At 39.5% G+C, this 18,194-nt stretch overlaps 2 protein-coding genes and 1 pseudogene across 2 annotated transcripts; all 3 read right to left on the bottom strand.

The window, feature by feature from the left end:
• Positions 1-2,729: 2,729 nt before the first annotated feature.
• On the bottom strand, positions 2,730-4,763 carry LOC106608181 (4-galactosyl-N-acetylglucosaminide 3-alpha-L-fucosyltransferase 9). The gene is made up of 2 exons (XM_014205969.3): positions 4,672-4,763; positions 2,730-4,095 (listed from the first exon to the last, which is right to left on the bottom strand). The coding sequence occupies exon 2, from the start codon at positions 4,086-4,088 to the stop codon at positions 2,976-2,978; it is 1,113 nt and encodes a 370-aa protein (XP_014061444.1). The 5' UTR covers positions 4,089-4,095; positions 4,672-4,763; the 3' UTR covers positions 2,730-2,975.
• Positions 4,764-13,266: 8,503 nt separating this feature from the next.
• Positions 13,267-14,032, bottom strand: LOC145879775 (4-galactosyl-N-acetylglucosaminide 3-alpha-L-fucosyltransferase 9-like; annotated as a pseudogene).
• Positions 14,033-15,352: 1,320 nt separating this feature from the next.
• LOC106608194 (4-galactosyl-N-acetylglucosaminide 3-alpha-L-fucosyltransferase 9) lies at positions 15,353-16,763 on the bottom strand. The gene is made up of 2 exons (XM_014205992.3): positions 16,666-16,763; positions 15,353-16,090 (listed from the first exon to the last, which is right to left on the bottom strand). The coding sequence occupies exon 2, from the start codon at positions 16,081-16,083 to the stop codon at positions 15,493-15,495; it is 591 nt and encodes a 196-aa protein (XP_014061467.3). The 5' UTR covers positions 16,084-16,090; positions 16,666-16,763; the 3' UTR covers positions 15,353-15,492.
• Between the last annotated feature and the right edge of the window lie 1,431 nt (positions 16,764-18,194).

Raw genomic sequence — 18,194 nt, 5'->3', positions numbered from 1 at the left:
TGTTTAGGGGTGTGGGTGCTGTGAATTGTGTTGTCCCTGTGCGGCTGACAACTATTTTTGTCCACTCATACACGTGTAATAAAGGCTCAGTGCACTCATTTATTTTTTATAAAAAAATAAAAAAAATAATAATCTGATTAATCAGGGGGGTGCTGCAGCACCCTCAGCACCCCTTCTTACCACGGCTATGCATAGAGCACATTCTTTTTGTTTTAAGTGGTAATATAGCAATTGTTTTATTTTGCTCTTACCATGTTGTTGCGTAGAAAGCCAATGATTTATTTTATGCGTCAACCCAAACTATTTTTAGCTGATGTGTGAAATCTCCTCCTTATTTTTTTCTCCATATTTTCCCCACATTATCAGATCATAACCATCCACAAAGTCAGCACATTTGTCGAAGGAGAAAGTTTCATTGTCAAGTTCAAAATGTACGCTTTTTTATATTTCCAAAAGCTACAAGGAATAAGAAAATATAATTGGTTTTAGGTGAAAATAAATCTTGCTAAGAATTATGTTTGATCTTGACAACACTCAATTATCAGAAAGTAAATGACATTACTTTTTTTTATCATGGGGAAAAGTTCTGTCCTGGTGTCATTGCACTTGAGCAGCTCCCTCAGGGTGTGAACTATGACATACACAGACACTCACTCTGTGTAAGCTTCAGTTGTGTCCACTGCATGGACCAGGAAGTCATCATCAGCCTGCTGAGGGTCAGGCAGACTGATTTTTCTGCGGCACCAACCAACTGCTAACCAACCAACTGCTACTTAATGTACTGAATGGAGTTGTTACTGTAGGATGACTGTAGGATGAGAAATCACGTGCACTGCAGCCTCAGTTAGCTTAGCTAGCTAACATTTGCTAGCTTAACTAGCTTCTCCCGGTTTGATGCAGTCTAAGGCAGGTACTACTTAATCATATTTGATGATGGGAACAAATATGGGCCCGTGAAGACCTCTACTACAGTGTATTGCCAAACTTCCATAACATACATCTCTCTCTCTCTCTCTCTCTCTCTCTCTCTCTCTCTCTCTCTCTCTCTCTCTACTGTGTGCTCAATCCACCTCTGTTCTCTATCCATCTGCCCTATTCTGTCACTTTCTCTGTGTCTTGTATGTTACTGTCTGTGTCTTGTCTGTTACTGTCTGTGTCTTGTCTGTTGCCATCTCAGGTTCTTGTTTGTTACTGTCTCCTATGTCTAACCTCTTCTGTTATGGCTTGTTCTGTTCTTCTGGTGTCTCTCTCCATCATATCCTATTCTTCTGTTCCGGTCTCTGTTTATTGTCTGGTGTGTCCCTTTGTGATCTAAAATGGTCAAGGGGATACTGTGGTAGCTTAACTTGTATTGGTCCTGTGTCTGGGTCACCTACATCACTCAATCAGTGCATGGGCCATATTGAAAAAAAACACTACCTGAGCTGCACTACCTGAGCCACTTGTGTGGGTTGTAGACTCCGTCTCATGCTACCACTAGAGTGAAATCACCGCCAGCATTGAAAAGTGACCAAAACATCAGCCAGGAAGCATAGGAACTGAGAAGTGGTCTGTGGTCCCCACCTGCAGAACCACTCCTTTATTGGGGGTGTCTTGCTTATTGCCTATAATTTCCACAGCATGTGAAATGTATTGCCAATCAGTGTTGCTTCCTAAGTGGACAGTTTGATTTCACAGAAGTGTGATTGACTTGGAGTTATATTGTGTTGTTTAAGTGTTCCCTTTATTTTTTTGAGCAGTGTATTTCAATCAATTATTTGAATTACTTTTGATTCTAGGTCAATTTTCACATTCATTAACTAAAATATGTGGCTCTAAGTAAATTGTCATACGTGATGTATTTAATTCTAATCAGGTAATAAACTCAGCAAAAAAGAAACATCCCTTTTTCAGGACCCTGTCTTTCAAAGGTAATTTGTAAAAATATAACTTCACAGATCTTCATTGTAAAGGGTTTAAACACTGTTTCCCATGCTTGTTCAATGAACCATAAACAATTAATGAACATGCACCTGTGGAACGGTCGTTAAGACACTAACAGATTACAGACGGTAGGCAATTAAGGCCTTTCTACTGACTCTGAAAAATACCAAAAGAAAGATGCCCAAGGTCCCTGCTCTTCTGCGTGAACGTGCCTTAGGCATGCTGCAAGGAGGCATGAGGACTGCAGATGTGGCCAGGGCAATAAACTGCAATGTCCGTGCTGTGAAACGTCTAAGACAGCGCTACAGGGAGACAAGACGGAGAGCTGATCGTCCTCGCAGTGGCAGACCACGTGTAACAACACCTGCATAGGATCGGTACATCTGAACATCACACCTGCGGGACTGGTACAGGATGGCAACAACAACTGCCCGTTTTACACCAGGAACGCAGTCCCTCCATCAGTGCTCAGGCTGTCTGCAATAGGCTGAGAGAGGCTGGACTGAGGGCTTGTAGGTGTGTCTATGTCAGACCGTTTTGTTATAGTTCGGTCTTCTGTGATGTATATAAAATGTAATATTGACATGCAAAGTGAAAATGTAGTACATTTCAACTCTATATCTGACATGGTACATGTGTCTTTTTGCAAGCCCCTAACCATGTGTGTGAGGTGTATACTTTGGTTTCAAAGGAGATTTGTTTAAGACTACCAAGAATAACTCTGACCAGCTGATTTAGCCCACTGCAGTAAAATGTTTTAAGTGTAATGGGTTCCTTAAAAGTTGAGTAATGACAGCACATTGGGGTTTACAGTGTATGCTGCTTCCAAAGTGTTTAATAAAAAATGTTAACATTTAGAAAAATATATATATATATATATATACAAATTTAAAAAGAAATCGACCCTAAAACCTTGTTAACCCATCCTTTAAATTGATACCATTTTTTTTCAACAAAATATCCCCAAATCCGAAGACACTTAAAATAGTATTCTGTTTACATAGCTAAGGTGAAAAGATATTTTCTGTGCTTACAAAATGATGGCTAAACCCTCATCCAAAGTACCATTCATAAAGGTTGTGGACAACATTGTAATATCCTTTGTCTCTTGCCACGTATTCACACGCTAAACAAACAGGTTGAATAAACTCTTCCTGCATTGTCAGGAGGTGGGGCTTGGCATTAAGGTACCTCCTCCAGGTGAAGTAACTTACATACATCTCATCATTCTTGTCCAATTGGAGGAGGAAGTCAGCCAGTGCCTTTGCATTAGTAAAGTCATTTACATGAATGAAAGAACCAGCTGGGATAAACTGTTCATAGTTCTCTCTGGGTGGGCCCATGACTACTGGTATGGTTCCTGCTACAAGTGGTCCGTTCACCTTTTCTGTGATATAGTCTCTGTGGATTGAATTCTCAAATGCAAGGTAGAACTTACAGCTAGCAAGGGTTGAGTAATACTCCTCATACTTCAAACGACTCCCTGTAAAAGCAGAACCATAAACATGTATCTTGATGTGTTTGACCAACTCTTGATAGTACTTTGCTCTGGTTCCTGTCCCAGTTGAAGGATTGTTGTTGCTCACAATCCAACAAACCAATTTATCCTTCTTGGGCAGCACAAACTCACTGTCCTTTTCAGTCTTCACGGTTGTCAATTCATTTCGCACTGTGATGTCAGCATCTCGTCTATAGCTCAAAGTGAGGTTAAATAGGTTTTCCAGACCTGGTATTCTGGCTGTATTTGTTGGTGATTCCACATGAAACCAGATCCATTTCTGAAAATGTGGACGAGGAGACTGAGGCAGGTTCTTCAGGTCCCAGCTGATGTCTCTGTGAAAAACAACCACTCCCTCTGCTTTGTCATAAAGGGATCTGTCATCTGTCAGAACACAGCTATCGATGTTGAAATGGGTTTTGCAGATTTCAAAATTCCATCTCAAACCCAGTGGCCAGAACCAGAGCAACACAAGCGGCTTTTCCACAGGTTTTTCGGTAGATGACGAAACATCTCCCTTTGCCAAAAATGGCAAATCATCTAATCGAGATGGACATACAGTAGATGTTGGATGAAAGTAAACAAAAAATAATACCACTGAACACAAAACCCCAAGAGCAGCTATCAGAGTTAGATGATGTGTTCGTTTGGAAGTTGTTGATGACATGTTTGTCCTGTAAGAAAGAAACACACCTACATTTTAGACGTTATAAGTGTATAAAAAAGGAACAATGTGAAAATCGACTATGACATCGGTATGAGTTTCTATCTGGTGGGTTAAAAGATTATACAACAGGTGGTTCTAATCCTTAATGCTGATTGGTTCAAACCGCATTTCAGCTGGTGTCTATTCCACAAGTTACCACCAGCTAAATCTATGACGTTAAAATGCCTACTTTCAATCTTCCATCTGACTCAAATTCACTCATAATCAGTGTATGGTGAGTCATGCAGTATTTCTGAAGGTTCCTATCAGTTTTTACTGCACAAACACAGAATAATGACAGTCACTAAGAATAGGAAATCGTAAATGCTATTATTAGCAGTGCTAGCATGTAAAGTGTACTCAAGTTAGTGAACATTATCCTGAGGACAGGTTAGACTGCATAAAGGTGTATGGCTGCATTCTCCTAAACGACGCTAAACTTTTCAACAGAGCGTGTTACGTTTATAGAACGTCTTTAAATCAAGATGTTTTAAACTCTTAACACTGAAATCAGGTTTGAGAAAGAAAATAAACCATTCCTTACCATTAAGAGGCCTCTTGTTAGTGTTACGGTTGCCATCCACGCACTAGGTTTCAACCAGACTAGTGACGAGGTGTGGCACAACTACGTCATCATGCCTTTTCATGGGAAATGCAAAAGAACCTGTCTGACAACTAGAGGTTGATCCTTTCAGAGCAGTAGGATCTTCTTTCCACTCCTCTCCTCTTTTAACCTCACCCTCTCACCGTCCCCCCCCCTACTCACAAGGCAGGCAATACGCTTGACCTCATCTTTACTAGATGCTGTTCTTCTACTAATCTCACTGCAACTCCCCTCCAAGTCTCCGACCACTACCTTGTATCCTTTTCCCTCTCGCTCTCCTCCAACACTACTCACTCTGCCCCACTCAGATGGTATTGGATTAATGTAATTACAGAAAACGCTGGGTCAAATGTTTTGCCTGCGTCACAGCGCATGGAGAGCACCGTGGCGTCGCGCACAATCGCAAGTTAGATTTTCTTCTAATATTGCAAGACAATAAAGTGAGTTTTGATGTCTAAAAAGTCTCAAGTTTGAGGTTGTGTTGTCAGAGAGCAGAGAGTGTTTAATTAGAGGAGCTTTTCTGTACTCCTGGGTCACATGGTATCACACCTAGATGGGTTGTTCCTGAATTGCAGTGGCATTTGGTTGTAGCATTTGGGAAAAAATGAAGTACATTTTTGAAGAATGTTTCTTTTTTTTAAATGGATTTGGGTACATCTTCCCATTCTGAATCAACTAATATGGCCGCTTAATGACTTTAAATAATTTTTTACCATTATGATAACATTGTGCCACCTGTAGGAGTACTATAACGGCAATGATGGTAACACCAATGACACTTTTTGTAGGTAATTGAGGATTTTCTTAAGTGTAGGCCACAGATGCTCAATTCTAAGGTCATTAACCATTTAAATATAATTGACTAGAGTGAAATGATTATTCATTTTGCTTGAAATGTAATTTCACTTCCTTTAAACTGAGAAACAATGACGCTACTTAGTCACACAACGTTATTAAGGGAATCCACAAATTTATGACATACTAAAAGGTTGTGATTAGTGTGGTGGCTAATTTCTGCATTACCAAATGAGGAGTTACAAACACACCAGTCCGAGTTAAAACTACATCTTTAATACTTAATTAAGATACTTTTGCAAAAGTTCTTGACCCCCAATAATGCATTCTCTCGAATGAACCAGGAAGGTGATTACAGAATGGCTACAGGGATCTTTTATAGCAACGATACACCCCCTTCAACGTACATTGACAAACCACAGATACTTAGTAACAGTTCACAAAGGTTAAGTTTTGTATGACAGATATCAATAAAACACATCAACAGGATTAATGGTATAGCCCAGTATCTGGTCTCCTTAGAACCGTCCCTCCCTGGTACGGTATTGAACAGAACTATTTCATCCAATGGCATATATCAATTGTCAACTCTAGATACTCCCATCTCAAGCAAACCCCCTCTTGACCCTACTCCTGGACAGGCTCACTGGAGGGAGTGAGCCTCTAGGCCATATATTATCACAGGATAAGTGTGAGATCTCAGAGAGGACATACAAGGGTCCATTTACTGCCATAATCCTCCCCACAATAAAGAAAAGGAGGGAGTGACTTGCTCACAGACATTGTGGAGACAAGTCATTGGTTCCCCGTTAATCACGCCATCCCTTCACATGGTTTAAGAAATAGGTAAAGACACATTCCCATAACGACAAGTCTGACCTCTCCCCTCTCTGGGCCCCAAGTGTCTGAGCCCCAGCTAAGGGAGACGTGCAACTGAAAAGACACCAGAGTCCAATGGACACTTTCTAATGACAAGTACCTCAAATAAGCATATTATACTAATAAAACATCTTAATTATCTATGATACCCAACTTTGTTGTTGTTGTTCCTGAATTGCGGTGGCATTTGGTTGTAGCATTTGGGAAAAAATGAAGTACATTTTTCAAGAATGTTTCTTTTTTTAAAATGGATTTGGGTACATCTTCCCATTCTGAATCAACTAATATGGCCGCTTAATGACTTTAAATAATTTTTTACCATTATGATAACATTGTGTGACCAGTAGGAGTACTATAACGGCAATGATGGTAACAGCAATGACACATTTGTAGGTAATTGAGGATTTTCTTAAGTGTAGGCCACAGATGCTCAATTCCAAGGTCATTAACCATTTAAATATAATTGACTAGAGTGAAATGATTATTAATTTTGCTCGAAATGTAATTTCCCTTCCTTTAAACTGAGAAACAATGACGCTACTTAGTCACGCAACATTATTAATGGAATCCGCAAATTTATGACATACTAAAAGGTTGTGATTAGCTAATACTTTTCTTTAATATAGACACCTCCCCGATAACAGTTTGCCAATGAAGGGAATGTTCAAGGTCCTTGAATATTTTTCTAATGAGTGATACAACAATGACATAAACCTTAGGGACATATTATATGTTAGAAAAAGTTATCTTTTAGCCATCTTTGTTTTTATTTATCTATACAATGTAATACATACGTTTCTTTACTTTCTTGCAATTCATAATAATAGATGGATATTTTTAAAACCCCAATGTCACTACAACTCTACTCATCACTACTGGGACAAGACAATTTGCTTTTCCTAAGTACATCAAACAATGCATAAAGATAACGTTTTGCAGTATAAATGACTTGCATTATATTTTATTTATACTTGAGTCAAATGTTATTAAATTAATAGTACTTCTACTTGAGTAGGATATTTCAGTACTCTTTCCACCCCTGGTGACTGAGTGAAAGAGGGAGTTCTGGAGTCTGAAGTATATTGAAGTCTAGCATGTTTTGTGTTTTTGCACTTGTTTGTACTGCTTTTGTATTAATCAATACATTTGTTTCATACATTTTTTTTATGTTAATATTTTTTCACAAATCCTTCAATTTTATTTACATACAGATGTGCCTTTTGCAACTCATAAAACAAATTAACTTGGATCCTACTGTACATTATTTCCTCTCTTCCTTTTTCAATTTAATGCAGTGAAAAGATCATGTGAAACAACATTCAGGTATCCTTAGCGGAATGAACAAATTTTATTTTCACTCAATTCCTTTAACCCTGAGTATTAGTTGTGTATTTGATTCGTTTGGATTATGATTTGTGTACTAGTTTGACATTTTAACTGCACTGTTAGGAGATTCGCCGTAACATCTGATAACCTGTGTACATGGTACGTATTGGTACTGTGTACCAATAAAGTTTGATTTGATTTCAAATGAGCTACTTTTACTTTTATTTGAGTCTGTTTTTTTACACCAATAATTTTACTTCTACTTCAGTAAAATGTCATTTAAGTACAGTACTTCTACTTGAGGAAGATATTTCATTACAGCTACCTATCTAACAGAACACAGAGGGTTTTCTTTAATAGAATCCTATCTAATGTAAACCAGGTAGTGTGGTATACCTCAAGGCAGCTGTCTTGGTCCTTTACTGTTTAACATTTGCTAATAACCTTTCTACTAGCCTTGAGTAAAGCCTGTGTTTCTACAGGGCTTTTGAAAAGTTTTACAAAACATTTACATAAGTATTCAGACCCTTTACTCAGTACTTTGTTGAAGAACCTTTGGCAGCGATTACATCCTAGAGTCTTCTTGGGTATGACGCTACAAGCTTGACACACCTGTATTTGGGGAGTTTCTCCCATTCTTCTCTGCAGATCCTCTCAAGCTCTGTCAGGTTGGATGGGGAGCATTGCTGCACAGCTATTTTCAGATTTCTCCAGAGATGTTAGATTGGGTTCAAGTCTGGGCTCTGGCTGTGACACTTAAGGACATTCAGAGACTTATCCGAAGCCACCCCTGCGTTACTCTTGGTCTGTGCTTAGGGTCATTGTCCTGTTGGAAGTTGAACCTTTGCCCCAGTCTGATGTCTGGAGCGCTCTAGAGCAGGTTTTCATCAATGAGCTCTCTGTACTTTCCTAACTAGTCTCCTAGTCCCTGCCACTGAAAAACATCCCCATAGCATGATGCTGCCACCACCATACTTCACCGTAGGAATGGTGCCAGGTTTCCTCTAGACGTGACGCTTGGCATTCAGGCCAAAGAGTTCAATCTTGGTTTCATCAGACCAGAGAATGTTGTTTCTCATGGTCTGAGAGTCCGTTAGGTGCCTTTTGGCAAACTCCAAGCAGGCTGTTATGTGGCTTCCGTCTGGCCGCTCTACCATAAAGGCCTGATTGGTGGAGTGCTGCAGAGATGGTTGTCTTTCTGAAAGGTTCTCCCATCTCCACAGAGGAATTCTAGAGCTCTGTCAGAGTGACCATCGGGTTGTTGGTCACCAATCAGACCAAGCCCCTTCTCCCCCGATTGCCCAGTTTGGCCAGGCGGCCAGCTCTAGGAAGGGTCTTAGTGGTTCCAAACTTCTTCCATTTAAGAATGATGGAGGCCACTGTGTTCTTGGGGACCTTCAATGCTGCATAAATGTTTTGGTACCTTTCCCCAGATCTGTGCCTTGACACAATCCTGTCTCGGAGCTCTACGGGCAATTCCTTCGTCCTCATGGCTTGGTTTTTGCTCTGACATGCGCTGTCAACTGTAAGACCTTATATAGACGTGTGTGCCTTTCCAAATCATGTCCAATCAATTGAATGTACCACAGGTGGACTCCAATCCAGTTGCAGAAATATCTCAAGGATGATCAATGGAATCAGGATGCACCTGAGCTCAATTTCGAGTCTCATAGCAAAGGGTCTGAGTACTTATGTAAATTTCTGTTTTTTGTTTTTAAAACATTTGCAAAAATGTCCTAAAATCAGTTTTTGCTTCGTCATTATGGAGTATTGTGTGTAGATTGCTGAGTAATTTGTTTTTTTTAATCAATTTTAGAATAAGGCTGTAATGTAACAAAATGTGTGAAAAGTCAAGGGTTCTGAATACTTTCCGAATGCACTGTATGTACGCTGATGACTCAACGTTATACACATCAGCTACCACAACAAATGAAGTAACTGCGACCCTTAACAGAGCATCATTCAGCTTTAGAATGGGTGGCAAGTAATAAGCTAGTCCTAAATATATAAAAAACTAAAGGCATTGTATTTGGAACAAATAATTTGCTAAACCATAAACCACATCTAAATCTTATACTGAATAAAGTGACATTTGAGCAAATTGAGGAGACTAAACTGTAACCCTAGATTGTAAACTGACATGATCAAAACATATTGATACAACGGTTACTAAGATGGGGAGAGGTCTGTCTGATAAAGCGCTGCTCTTCTTTCTTGACATTACAATCAACCAAATAAAACTAGGGGCTGTAGGACTTATCACACCTGGACTACTGCCCAGTTACACTGAGTGTACCAAAAATTAGGAACACCTTCCTAATATTGCACTGCACCCTCTTTTGGCCTCAGAACAGCCTCAATTTGTCGGGGCATGGACTCTACCAGGTACTGAAAGCATTCCACAGGGATGCTGGCCCATGTTGACTCCAATGCTTCCCACAGTTATGTCAAGTTGGCTGGATGTTCTTCTGGTGGTGGACCATTCTTGATACACACAGGAAACTGTTGAGTGTGAAAAACCCAGAAGCGTTGCAGTTCTTGACATACTCAAACCGGTGTGCCTGTCAGCTAGTACCATACCCATTTAAAGGAACTTAAATATTTTGTCTTGTCCATTCACCCTCTGAATGGCACTCATACACAATCCATGTCTCAATTGTTTCAAGGCTTAAAAATGTATCCTTGACTCCTCCCCTACACTGGCTGAAGTGGATTCAACAAGTGACATCAATAAGGGATCATAGCGTTCAGCTGGTCAGTCTACGTCATGGAAAGAGCAAGTTTTCCTAATGTTTTGTCCACTCAGTGTATATGGGCAGTGCTTAATTTGAGCTGGATCCTGCCGGACCAGTATCCGGCACCTCTCCATGTCTGTGAGTGTGCACCCATTTAATTTACATTTCCTAGCCCAAGCTCACATCACAACTTTGCCGGCGTCGTAAAGGACCCAAACTAACTATATCACTATTTCTGTTATTTGTGCTATTGCAATTGTTAGTGTTGTTTTGTCTTTTATTGTATGCATTTGCTGTTTGTCTGCCACGAGGTGACATGTTTTTTTGTTGTCTTGCACTTAAATATAGGAAAGGGAGTTCAGTAAAGGACCACTGACAGAGAACCTTTTCTTGGATGGACTGCCCAATCAGAAGTTGTTTCTCCAGTCATACCAGTACACACACACGCCATGCACCACTTCCTCATCCCTTAACCCCACATTGGTAGCTTTGTGTAGACAAACAGGCATACTGACTTAATTGTCCTAAGCAAAGGTGTACTATTGTTACTGTAATTGAGTAGGTTCTCTGAGCACTTGTGCTTTTTTTATTATAACATTTTACTTTTACTTGAGTACAATTTCATTAAAGTAACAGTACTTTTACTTGAGTAGTATATTTCAGTACTCTTGACACCCTTGGTGACAGTGAAATAGGGAGTTTGTGAGTGAGGGACAGTGTGAATGTGTGAGTGAATGAATGCCAGTCAGTCCCATGGACAAGTAACAAGTAACAGAGGGTTAAATCAGGGATCTAATGAGAATTAGATGTTTATTTCAGGAGTCTGAAGCTTATTGAAATCTGGCAAATTTAGTGCTTATGCACTTTATTTTGCATTGGGTTTGGATTAATCAATACATTTTATTTTGTCTGCATGTTTACTTTATTTTCTTATTATTAATATATATTTTTTTACTAATTCTTATTTACATACAGATGTGCCTTTTTGCAACTCATAAAACAAATGAACATAGTTCCTAATGTACATTATTTCCTCTCTTTTTCAATTTGATGCAGGGAAAAGATCATGTGTAACAACATTCAGATAACCTTAACGGAATGAGCTAATTATCAAGGTCAACATTTTTATTTTTATTTTACCTCAATTCCTTTATCCTGAGCATTATGTGTATTTGTATTATTTGTTTACTGGTTTGACATTTTCACTGCACTGTTAGGAGATTCGCAACAACCGCTGTAACATCTGCTAACCTGTGTACGTGTTCAATAAAGTTTGATTTGATTTCAAATTAGCTACTTTTTACTTTCACTTGAGTAGTCTTTTTACACCAATAATTGTACTCATACTTGAGTAACATTTCATTAAAGTAACAGTACTTCTACTTGAGGATATTTCATTACAGACGATTGAAAGCCACCTATCTAACAGAATGCAGAGGGTTTTCTTTAATAGAATCCTTTCTAATGTAAACCAGGTAGTGTGGGATACCTCAAGGCAGCTGTCTTGCTCCTTTACTGTTTTACATTTTTACTGATGACCTACCACTATTCTTAAGTAAAGTCTGTGTGTCTACAGTGCATTCGGAAAGTATTCAGACCCCTTCACTTTTTCCCAATTGTGTTACGTAACAGCTTTATTCTAAAATGTATAAAAACATTATAATCTCATGAATCTACACAATACCCCATAATGACAAAGCGAAAACCAGTTTTAAGAATTTTTTGCACATTTATAACGATTAAAAAACCTTATTTACATAAGTATTCAGACCCTTTGTTATGAGACTCAAAATTGAGCTCTGGTGCATCCTGTTTCCATTAATCATCCTTGAGATGTTTCTACAACTTGATTGGAGTCCACCTGTGGTAAATGCAATTGATTGGACATGAATTGGAAAGGCACGCGCCTGTCTATATAAGGTCCCACAGATGAAAGTGCATATCAGCGCAAAAACAAAGCCATGAGGTTGAAGGAATTGCCCGTAGAGCTCAGAGACAGGATTGTGTAGAGGGACTGATTTGCGGAAGGGTACCAACAAAAATGCAGCATTGCAGGTCCACAAGAACACAGTGGCCTCCAACATTCTTAAGTGGAAGAAGTTTAGAATCACCAAGACTCTTCCTAGAGATGGCCGGCCAGCCAAACTGAGCATTCGTGGGAGAAGGGCCTTGGTCAGGGAGGTGACCAAGAACCCAATGGTCTCTCTTACAGAGATCCAGAGTTCCTCCCCTCACCTGGATGTCTAGGTTTTCATCGAAAGGAAAGCCCAAAACCAGCAAACACTAGGCCCCCTCCCTGGAATGAGTTTGACACCCCTGCCCTACAGGGTCACAGTGACTATGAGTGTGAGTAATGACTACAAAATCACTTTAAGTAACTGTATTCAGATATAGTAGCCCTTTCCTGCAATCAATTACCAAAAGCGCCGTCTTTGAGCTCATGGGTGGAATGTTATTCATATTTTTCATAATTTCATAATTAATAAAGATTATTAAAAAAAGACAAACCTGGTGTTCCTACGTCCAACGGTTGTATTATAGTTTAGTTTTCTGTGATGTATTTAAAAGGTCAAATTGGGATGGAAACTCAAAATTCAATACATTTCAACTCTATCTGAAATGGTACAGGTGTCTTCTTTTTTTTAAAGCCCATAACCATGTGTGTGAGGTGTATATTTTGGTTTCAAAGTAGATTTGTTTAAGACTACCAAAAATAACTGTTGATTTAGCCCACTGCAGTAAAAGGTTTTAAGTGTAATGGGTTTCCTTAAGAATGTTGAGTAATGACAGCACATCGGGGTTTACATTGTATGCTGCTTCCAAAGTGTTTAATAAAACATTTAAGTAAAATCGACCCTAAAACCTTGAATACCCATCCTTTAAATTGACACCAAAATATTTTGAATCACAATTACGTAGCTATAAGCTAAAATGATATTTTCTGTGCTTACAAAATTTTGGCTAAACACTCAAAGTACCATTCATGAAGGTTGTGGACAACATTATAATATCCTTTGTCTCTGGCCATGCATTCAAAGGCTAAACAAACAGGTTGAGTAAACTCTTCTTGTATTTTCTGGAGATGGGGCTTGGCATTAAGGTACCTCCTCCAGGTGAAGTAACTTATATACATCTCATCATTCATTCAGTGCCTTTGCATTAGTAAAGTCATTTACATGAATGAAAGAACCAGCTGGGATAAACTGTTCATAGTTCTCTCTGGGTGGGCCCATGACTACTGGTATGGTTCCTGCTACAAGTGGTCCGTTCACCTTTTCTGTGATATAGTCTCTGTGGATTGAATTCTCAAATGCAAGGTAGAACTTACAGCTAGCAAGGGTTGAGTAATACTCCTCATACTTCAAACGACTCCCTGTAAAAGCAGAACCATAAACATGTATCTTGATGTGTTTGACCAACTCTTGATAGTACTTTGCTCTGGTTCCTGTCCCAGTTGAAGGATTGTTGTTGCTCACAATCCAACAAACCCAGGGGCGGAAATCCCGGGGGGGACGGGGGGACACGACCCCCCCATCCTGGGAAAAATATGATTTGTCCCCCCCAATATATCACTGAAACATAACTATGTAATTTAAATAATATTAATAATACTCAATGAAAGCAATTGTGCTGATTATAGACACTTAATAGCGCGTTTTTAAGTTTCAAAAGATTGCGACCCCCCCACCCTTTGCCTCACAATGGTTTGATCCACTGCCAGTTCCTTAGTTGGCAAGATAACAGAGGGGTCGTATCTACTGTCTGAAAGGCACTCAATGAACGTAACTGACGTGAGGTTAATCTAGTCAATCGCGCACACACACTAGCTGAATATGCAGAGCTAGTGCGCAAATATTAACTATTAAGCTAGCTAGTACCTATTCCATTTATGTGGCGTCGTCAAAGATGGAATCTTTGCTATCGTCAATTTATTCCAAGATCAGCATGCAGATGATGTAAGTTAGTGCTTCAAAGTCCCTGTGATAAGGTTAGCGATAAACTGAAGTCCAAACTGAACAGAACTACACTCTCTTCTACCATTGTCTTAAATATATTTAATGGTCTCGTTGCAAAAGCTAAATTGTCGCAAGGGAACTTTTATTTATTTATTTTATTTCACCTTTATTTAACCCGGGTAGCAAAGATTATAGCAAACACCACTGAAACTGAATTGGTGCTTGCTAGCTTTGCAAATTCAGCTATTGTTGGAAGCCAGCCAATATGAAACAAACTATTTAAATTACAAAAGGTTGCAGCATATGTTGTGTAAATGGTGAACTCATACAGCTGTCAACTCTTGTCATTTTAATCCGTTTCACATTTGCTAGCTACCTTTTAGATCGAAGCCCAAATAGAATGATAGAAGATGATAGAAGCCCATCTCCTACTGTAAATAACCTACACACTGTGTGTGTAGCCAGCCAGCCAGCCAGGTAGAAAAATGGCAGAAAAATAAAAGACGGACATCAGAGTATTTTTCAATACACCAAAACGCATAGTAAGAACCCTTGTAGCCTAATATCTCAAAGACTAGTTGATAAAATGTTCATAAGAAAAAAATGAAATTCTAATGGAAATGTTTCACAATGATGTCATTAGGCAGAGCAGGCAACAGATGGCACACAGACAGCAGAGTTGGGGACAGATATGCAGGGACAGACTGGCAGAGACAGGGAGTCTCAGGTAAGTTTGTTGAGTCTTTGTTTGGCAACATTATGAAAGGTTCTCAATTTTTTTGACTTGTAAAATAGGAACATAATTGGAAAATGCCATGGATACCCCCACTCTCAACTTAAACTGGTGACTGAACTAAGATTTGTTAAAGGCAATGGTATTGCTGTTGTGATTAGTTGTGTAGTTTTGGGTACTGGTAGTTAGGAGTACGGCAAACACCTTATTTCTTTGGTTCCTCAATATACATTTACCATATTACAATGTAGGCTATGTGTTACAGCACTACTTTGGTGTCCCCCTCAGGAATTGCTCTTGAGAAAATTTAATGTAATTGTCCCCTCCAAAGTTGATATCAGATTTTCGCCCCTGAACAAACCAATTTATCCTTCTTGGGCAGCACAGACACACTGTCCTTTTCAGTCTGCACGGTTGTCAATTCATTTCGCACTGTGATGTCAGCATCTCGTCTATAGCTCAAAGTGAGGTTAAATAGGTTTTCCAGACCTGGTATTCTGGCTGTATTTGTTGGTGATTCCACATGAAACCAGATCCATTTCTGAAAATGTGGACGAGGAGACTGAGGCAGGTTCTTCAGGTCCCAGCTGATGTCTCTGTGAAAAACAACCACTCCCTCTGCTTTGTCATAAAGGGATCTGTCATCTGTCAGAACACAGCTATCGATGTTGAAATGGGTTTTGCAGATTTCAAAATTCCATCTCAAACCCAGTGGCCAGAACCAGAGCAACACAAGCGGCTTTTCCACAGGTTTTTCGGTAGATGACGAAACATCTCCCTTTGCCAAAAATGGCAAATCATCTAATCGAGATGGACATACAGTAGATGTTGGATGAAAGTAAACAAAAAATAATACCACTGAACACAAAACCCCAAGAGCAGCTATCAGAGTTAGATGATGTGTTCGTTTGGAAGTTGTTGATGACATGTTTGTCCTGTAAGAAAGAAACACACCTACATTTTAGACGTTATAAGTGTATAAAAAAGGAACAATGTGAAAATCGACTATGACATCGGTATGAGTTTCATCTGGTGGGTTAAAAGATTATACAACAGGTGGTTCTAATCCTTAATGCTGATTGGTTCAAACCGCATTTCAGCTGGTGTCTATTCCACAAGTTACCACCAGCTAAATCTATGAAGTTAAAATGCCTACTTTCAATCTTCCATCTGACTCAAATTCACTCATAATCAGTGTATGGTGAGTCATGTAGTTTTTCTGAAGGTTCCTATCAGTTTTTACTGCACAAACACAGAATAATGACAGTCACTAAGAATAGGAAATCGTAAATGCTATTATTAGCAGTGCTAGCATGTAAAGTGTACTCAAGTTAGTGAACATTATCCTGAGGACAGGTTAGACTGCATAAAGGTGTATGGCTGCATTCTCCTAAACGGCGCTAAACTTTTCAACAGAGCATGTTACGTTTATAGAACGTCTTTAAATCAAGATGTTTTAAACTCTTAACACTGAAATCAGGTTTGAGAAAGAAAATAAACCATTCCTTACCATTAAGAGGCCTCTTGTTAGTGTTAGGGTTGCCATCCATGCACTAGGTTTCAACCAGACTAGTGACGAGGTGTGGCACAACTATGTTATCATGCTTTTTCATGGAAAATGCAAAAGAACCTGTCTGACAACTAGAGGTTGATCCTTTCAGAGCATTACATTTCATGGAACCTAATCCTCCTCATAATATTTTTTTTATTATTTAACCTTCACACAACCAGGAAAATACCCTTGAGGTTTAAAACCTGTTTTGCAAGGGGGACCTGGGTAATAGCAATTAGTTGTTACCATGTAGCCTTGCCAACTCGAAGCTGGGGAACAATAGTATGTTAAGGGGAGAAGGGAGAAATAACGGAGAGAAGAGGAGGAAACATTTGTGAGAAAATGATAAAAAGGGAAAGGTTGAGGGTTCTTCTTCATGATGTGGTTATTATTCATTATGATAAGCTGAAAAACTATGAAAATGTAATTTCCTTCCTGTATTTGTACCGGAAGATTGAACCTGAATGTACCCAGTTCAAAACTTGCCTCTGCCAGAAATAACATTTCTTAAGTATAGTGTCCAAAAGTGTTATTATTTTTCACATTGGTGAATTTAATGGCAAAAGCCCTCACCCTCCGATCCAACAGGTCCCAGACGATTGAGATCCAGGCTCTTTGCTGGCCATGACAGAACACTGACAGAACGAGCAGTATGGCTGGTGGCATTGTCATGCTGAAGGGTCATGTCAGGATGAGCATGCAGGAATGGTACCACATGAGGGAGGAGGATGTCTTCACTGTAACGCACAGCGTTGAGATTGCCCGCAATTTTAATTTTAATTTTACCTTTGACAGATTTGAGGGAGATGTATTTATTTTGGACTGTTCAGACCTCTCTTTTGAGGAACATATCAAGACTGTTTCAAGGACAGCTTTTTTCCATCTACGTAACATTGCAAAAATCAGAAACTTTCTGTCCAAAAATGACGCAGAAAAATTTATCCATGCTTTTGTTACTTCTAGGCTGGACTACTGCAATGCTCTACTTTCCGGCTACCCGGATAAAGCACTAAACAAACTTCAGTTAGTGCTAAATACGGCTGCTAGAATCCTGACTAGAACCAAAAAATGTGATCATATTACTCCAGTGCTAGCCTCCCTACACTGGCTTCCTGTTAAGGCAAGGGCTGATTTCAAGGTTTTACTGCTAACCTACAAAGAATTACATGGGCTTGCTCCTGCCTATCTTTCCGATTTGGTCCTGCCGTACATACCTTTAAGTCTTTACTGAAGACTTATCTCTTCAGTAGGTCCTATGATTAAGTATAGTCTGGCCCAGGAGTGTGAAGGTGAACGGAAAGGCTGGAGCAACGAACCGCCCTTGCTGTCTCTGCCTTGCCGGTTCCCCTCTTTCCACTGGGATTCTCTGCCTCTAACCCTATTACAGGGGCTGAGTCACTGGCTTACTGGTGTTCTTCCATGCCGTCCATGGGAGGGGTGCGTCACTTGAGTGGGTTGAGTCACTGACGTGGTCTTCCTGTCTGGGT

This window comes from Salmo salar, chromosome 06 (assembly GCF_965601325.2).
Source record: "Salmo salar chromosome 06, fSalSal1, whole genome shotgun sequence".
NCBI lineage: Eukaryota > Metazoa > Chordata > Actinopteri > Salmoniformes > Salmonidae > Salmo > Salmo salar.
The sequence above is the reverse complement of the archived record's forward strand: the minus strand, read 5'-3'. Positions and strand labels throughout refer to the sequence as shown.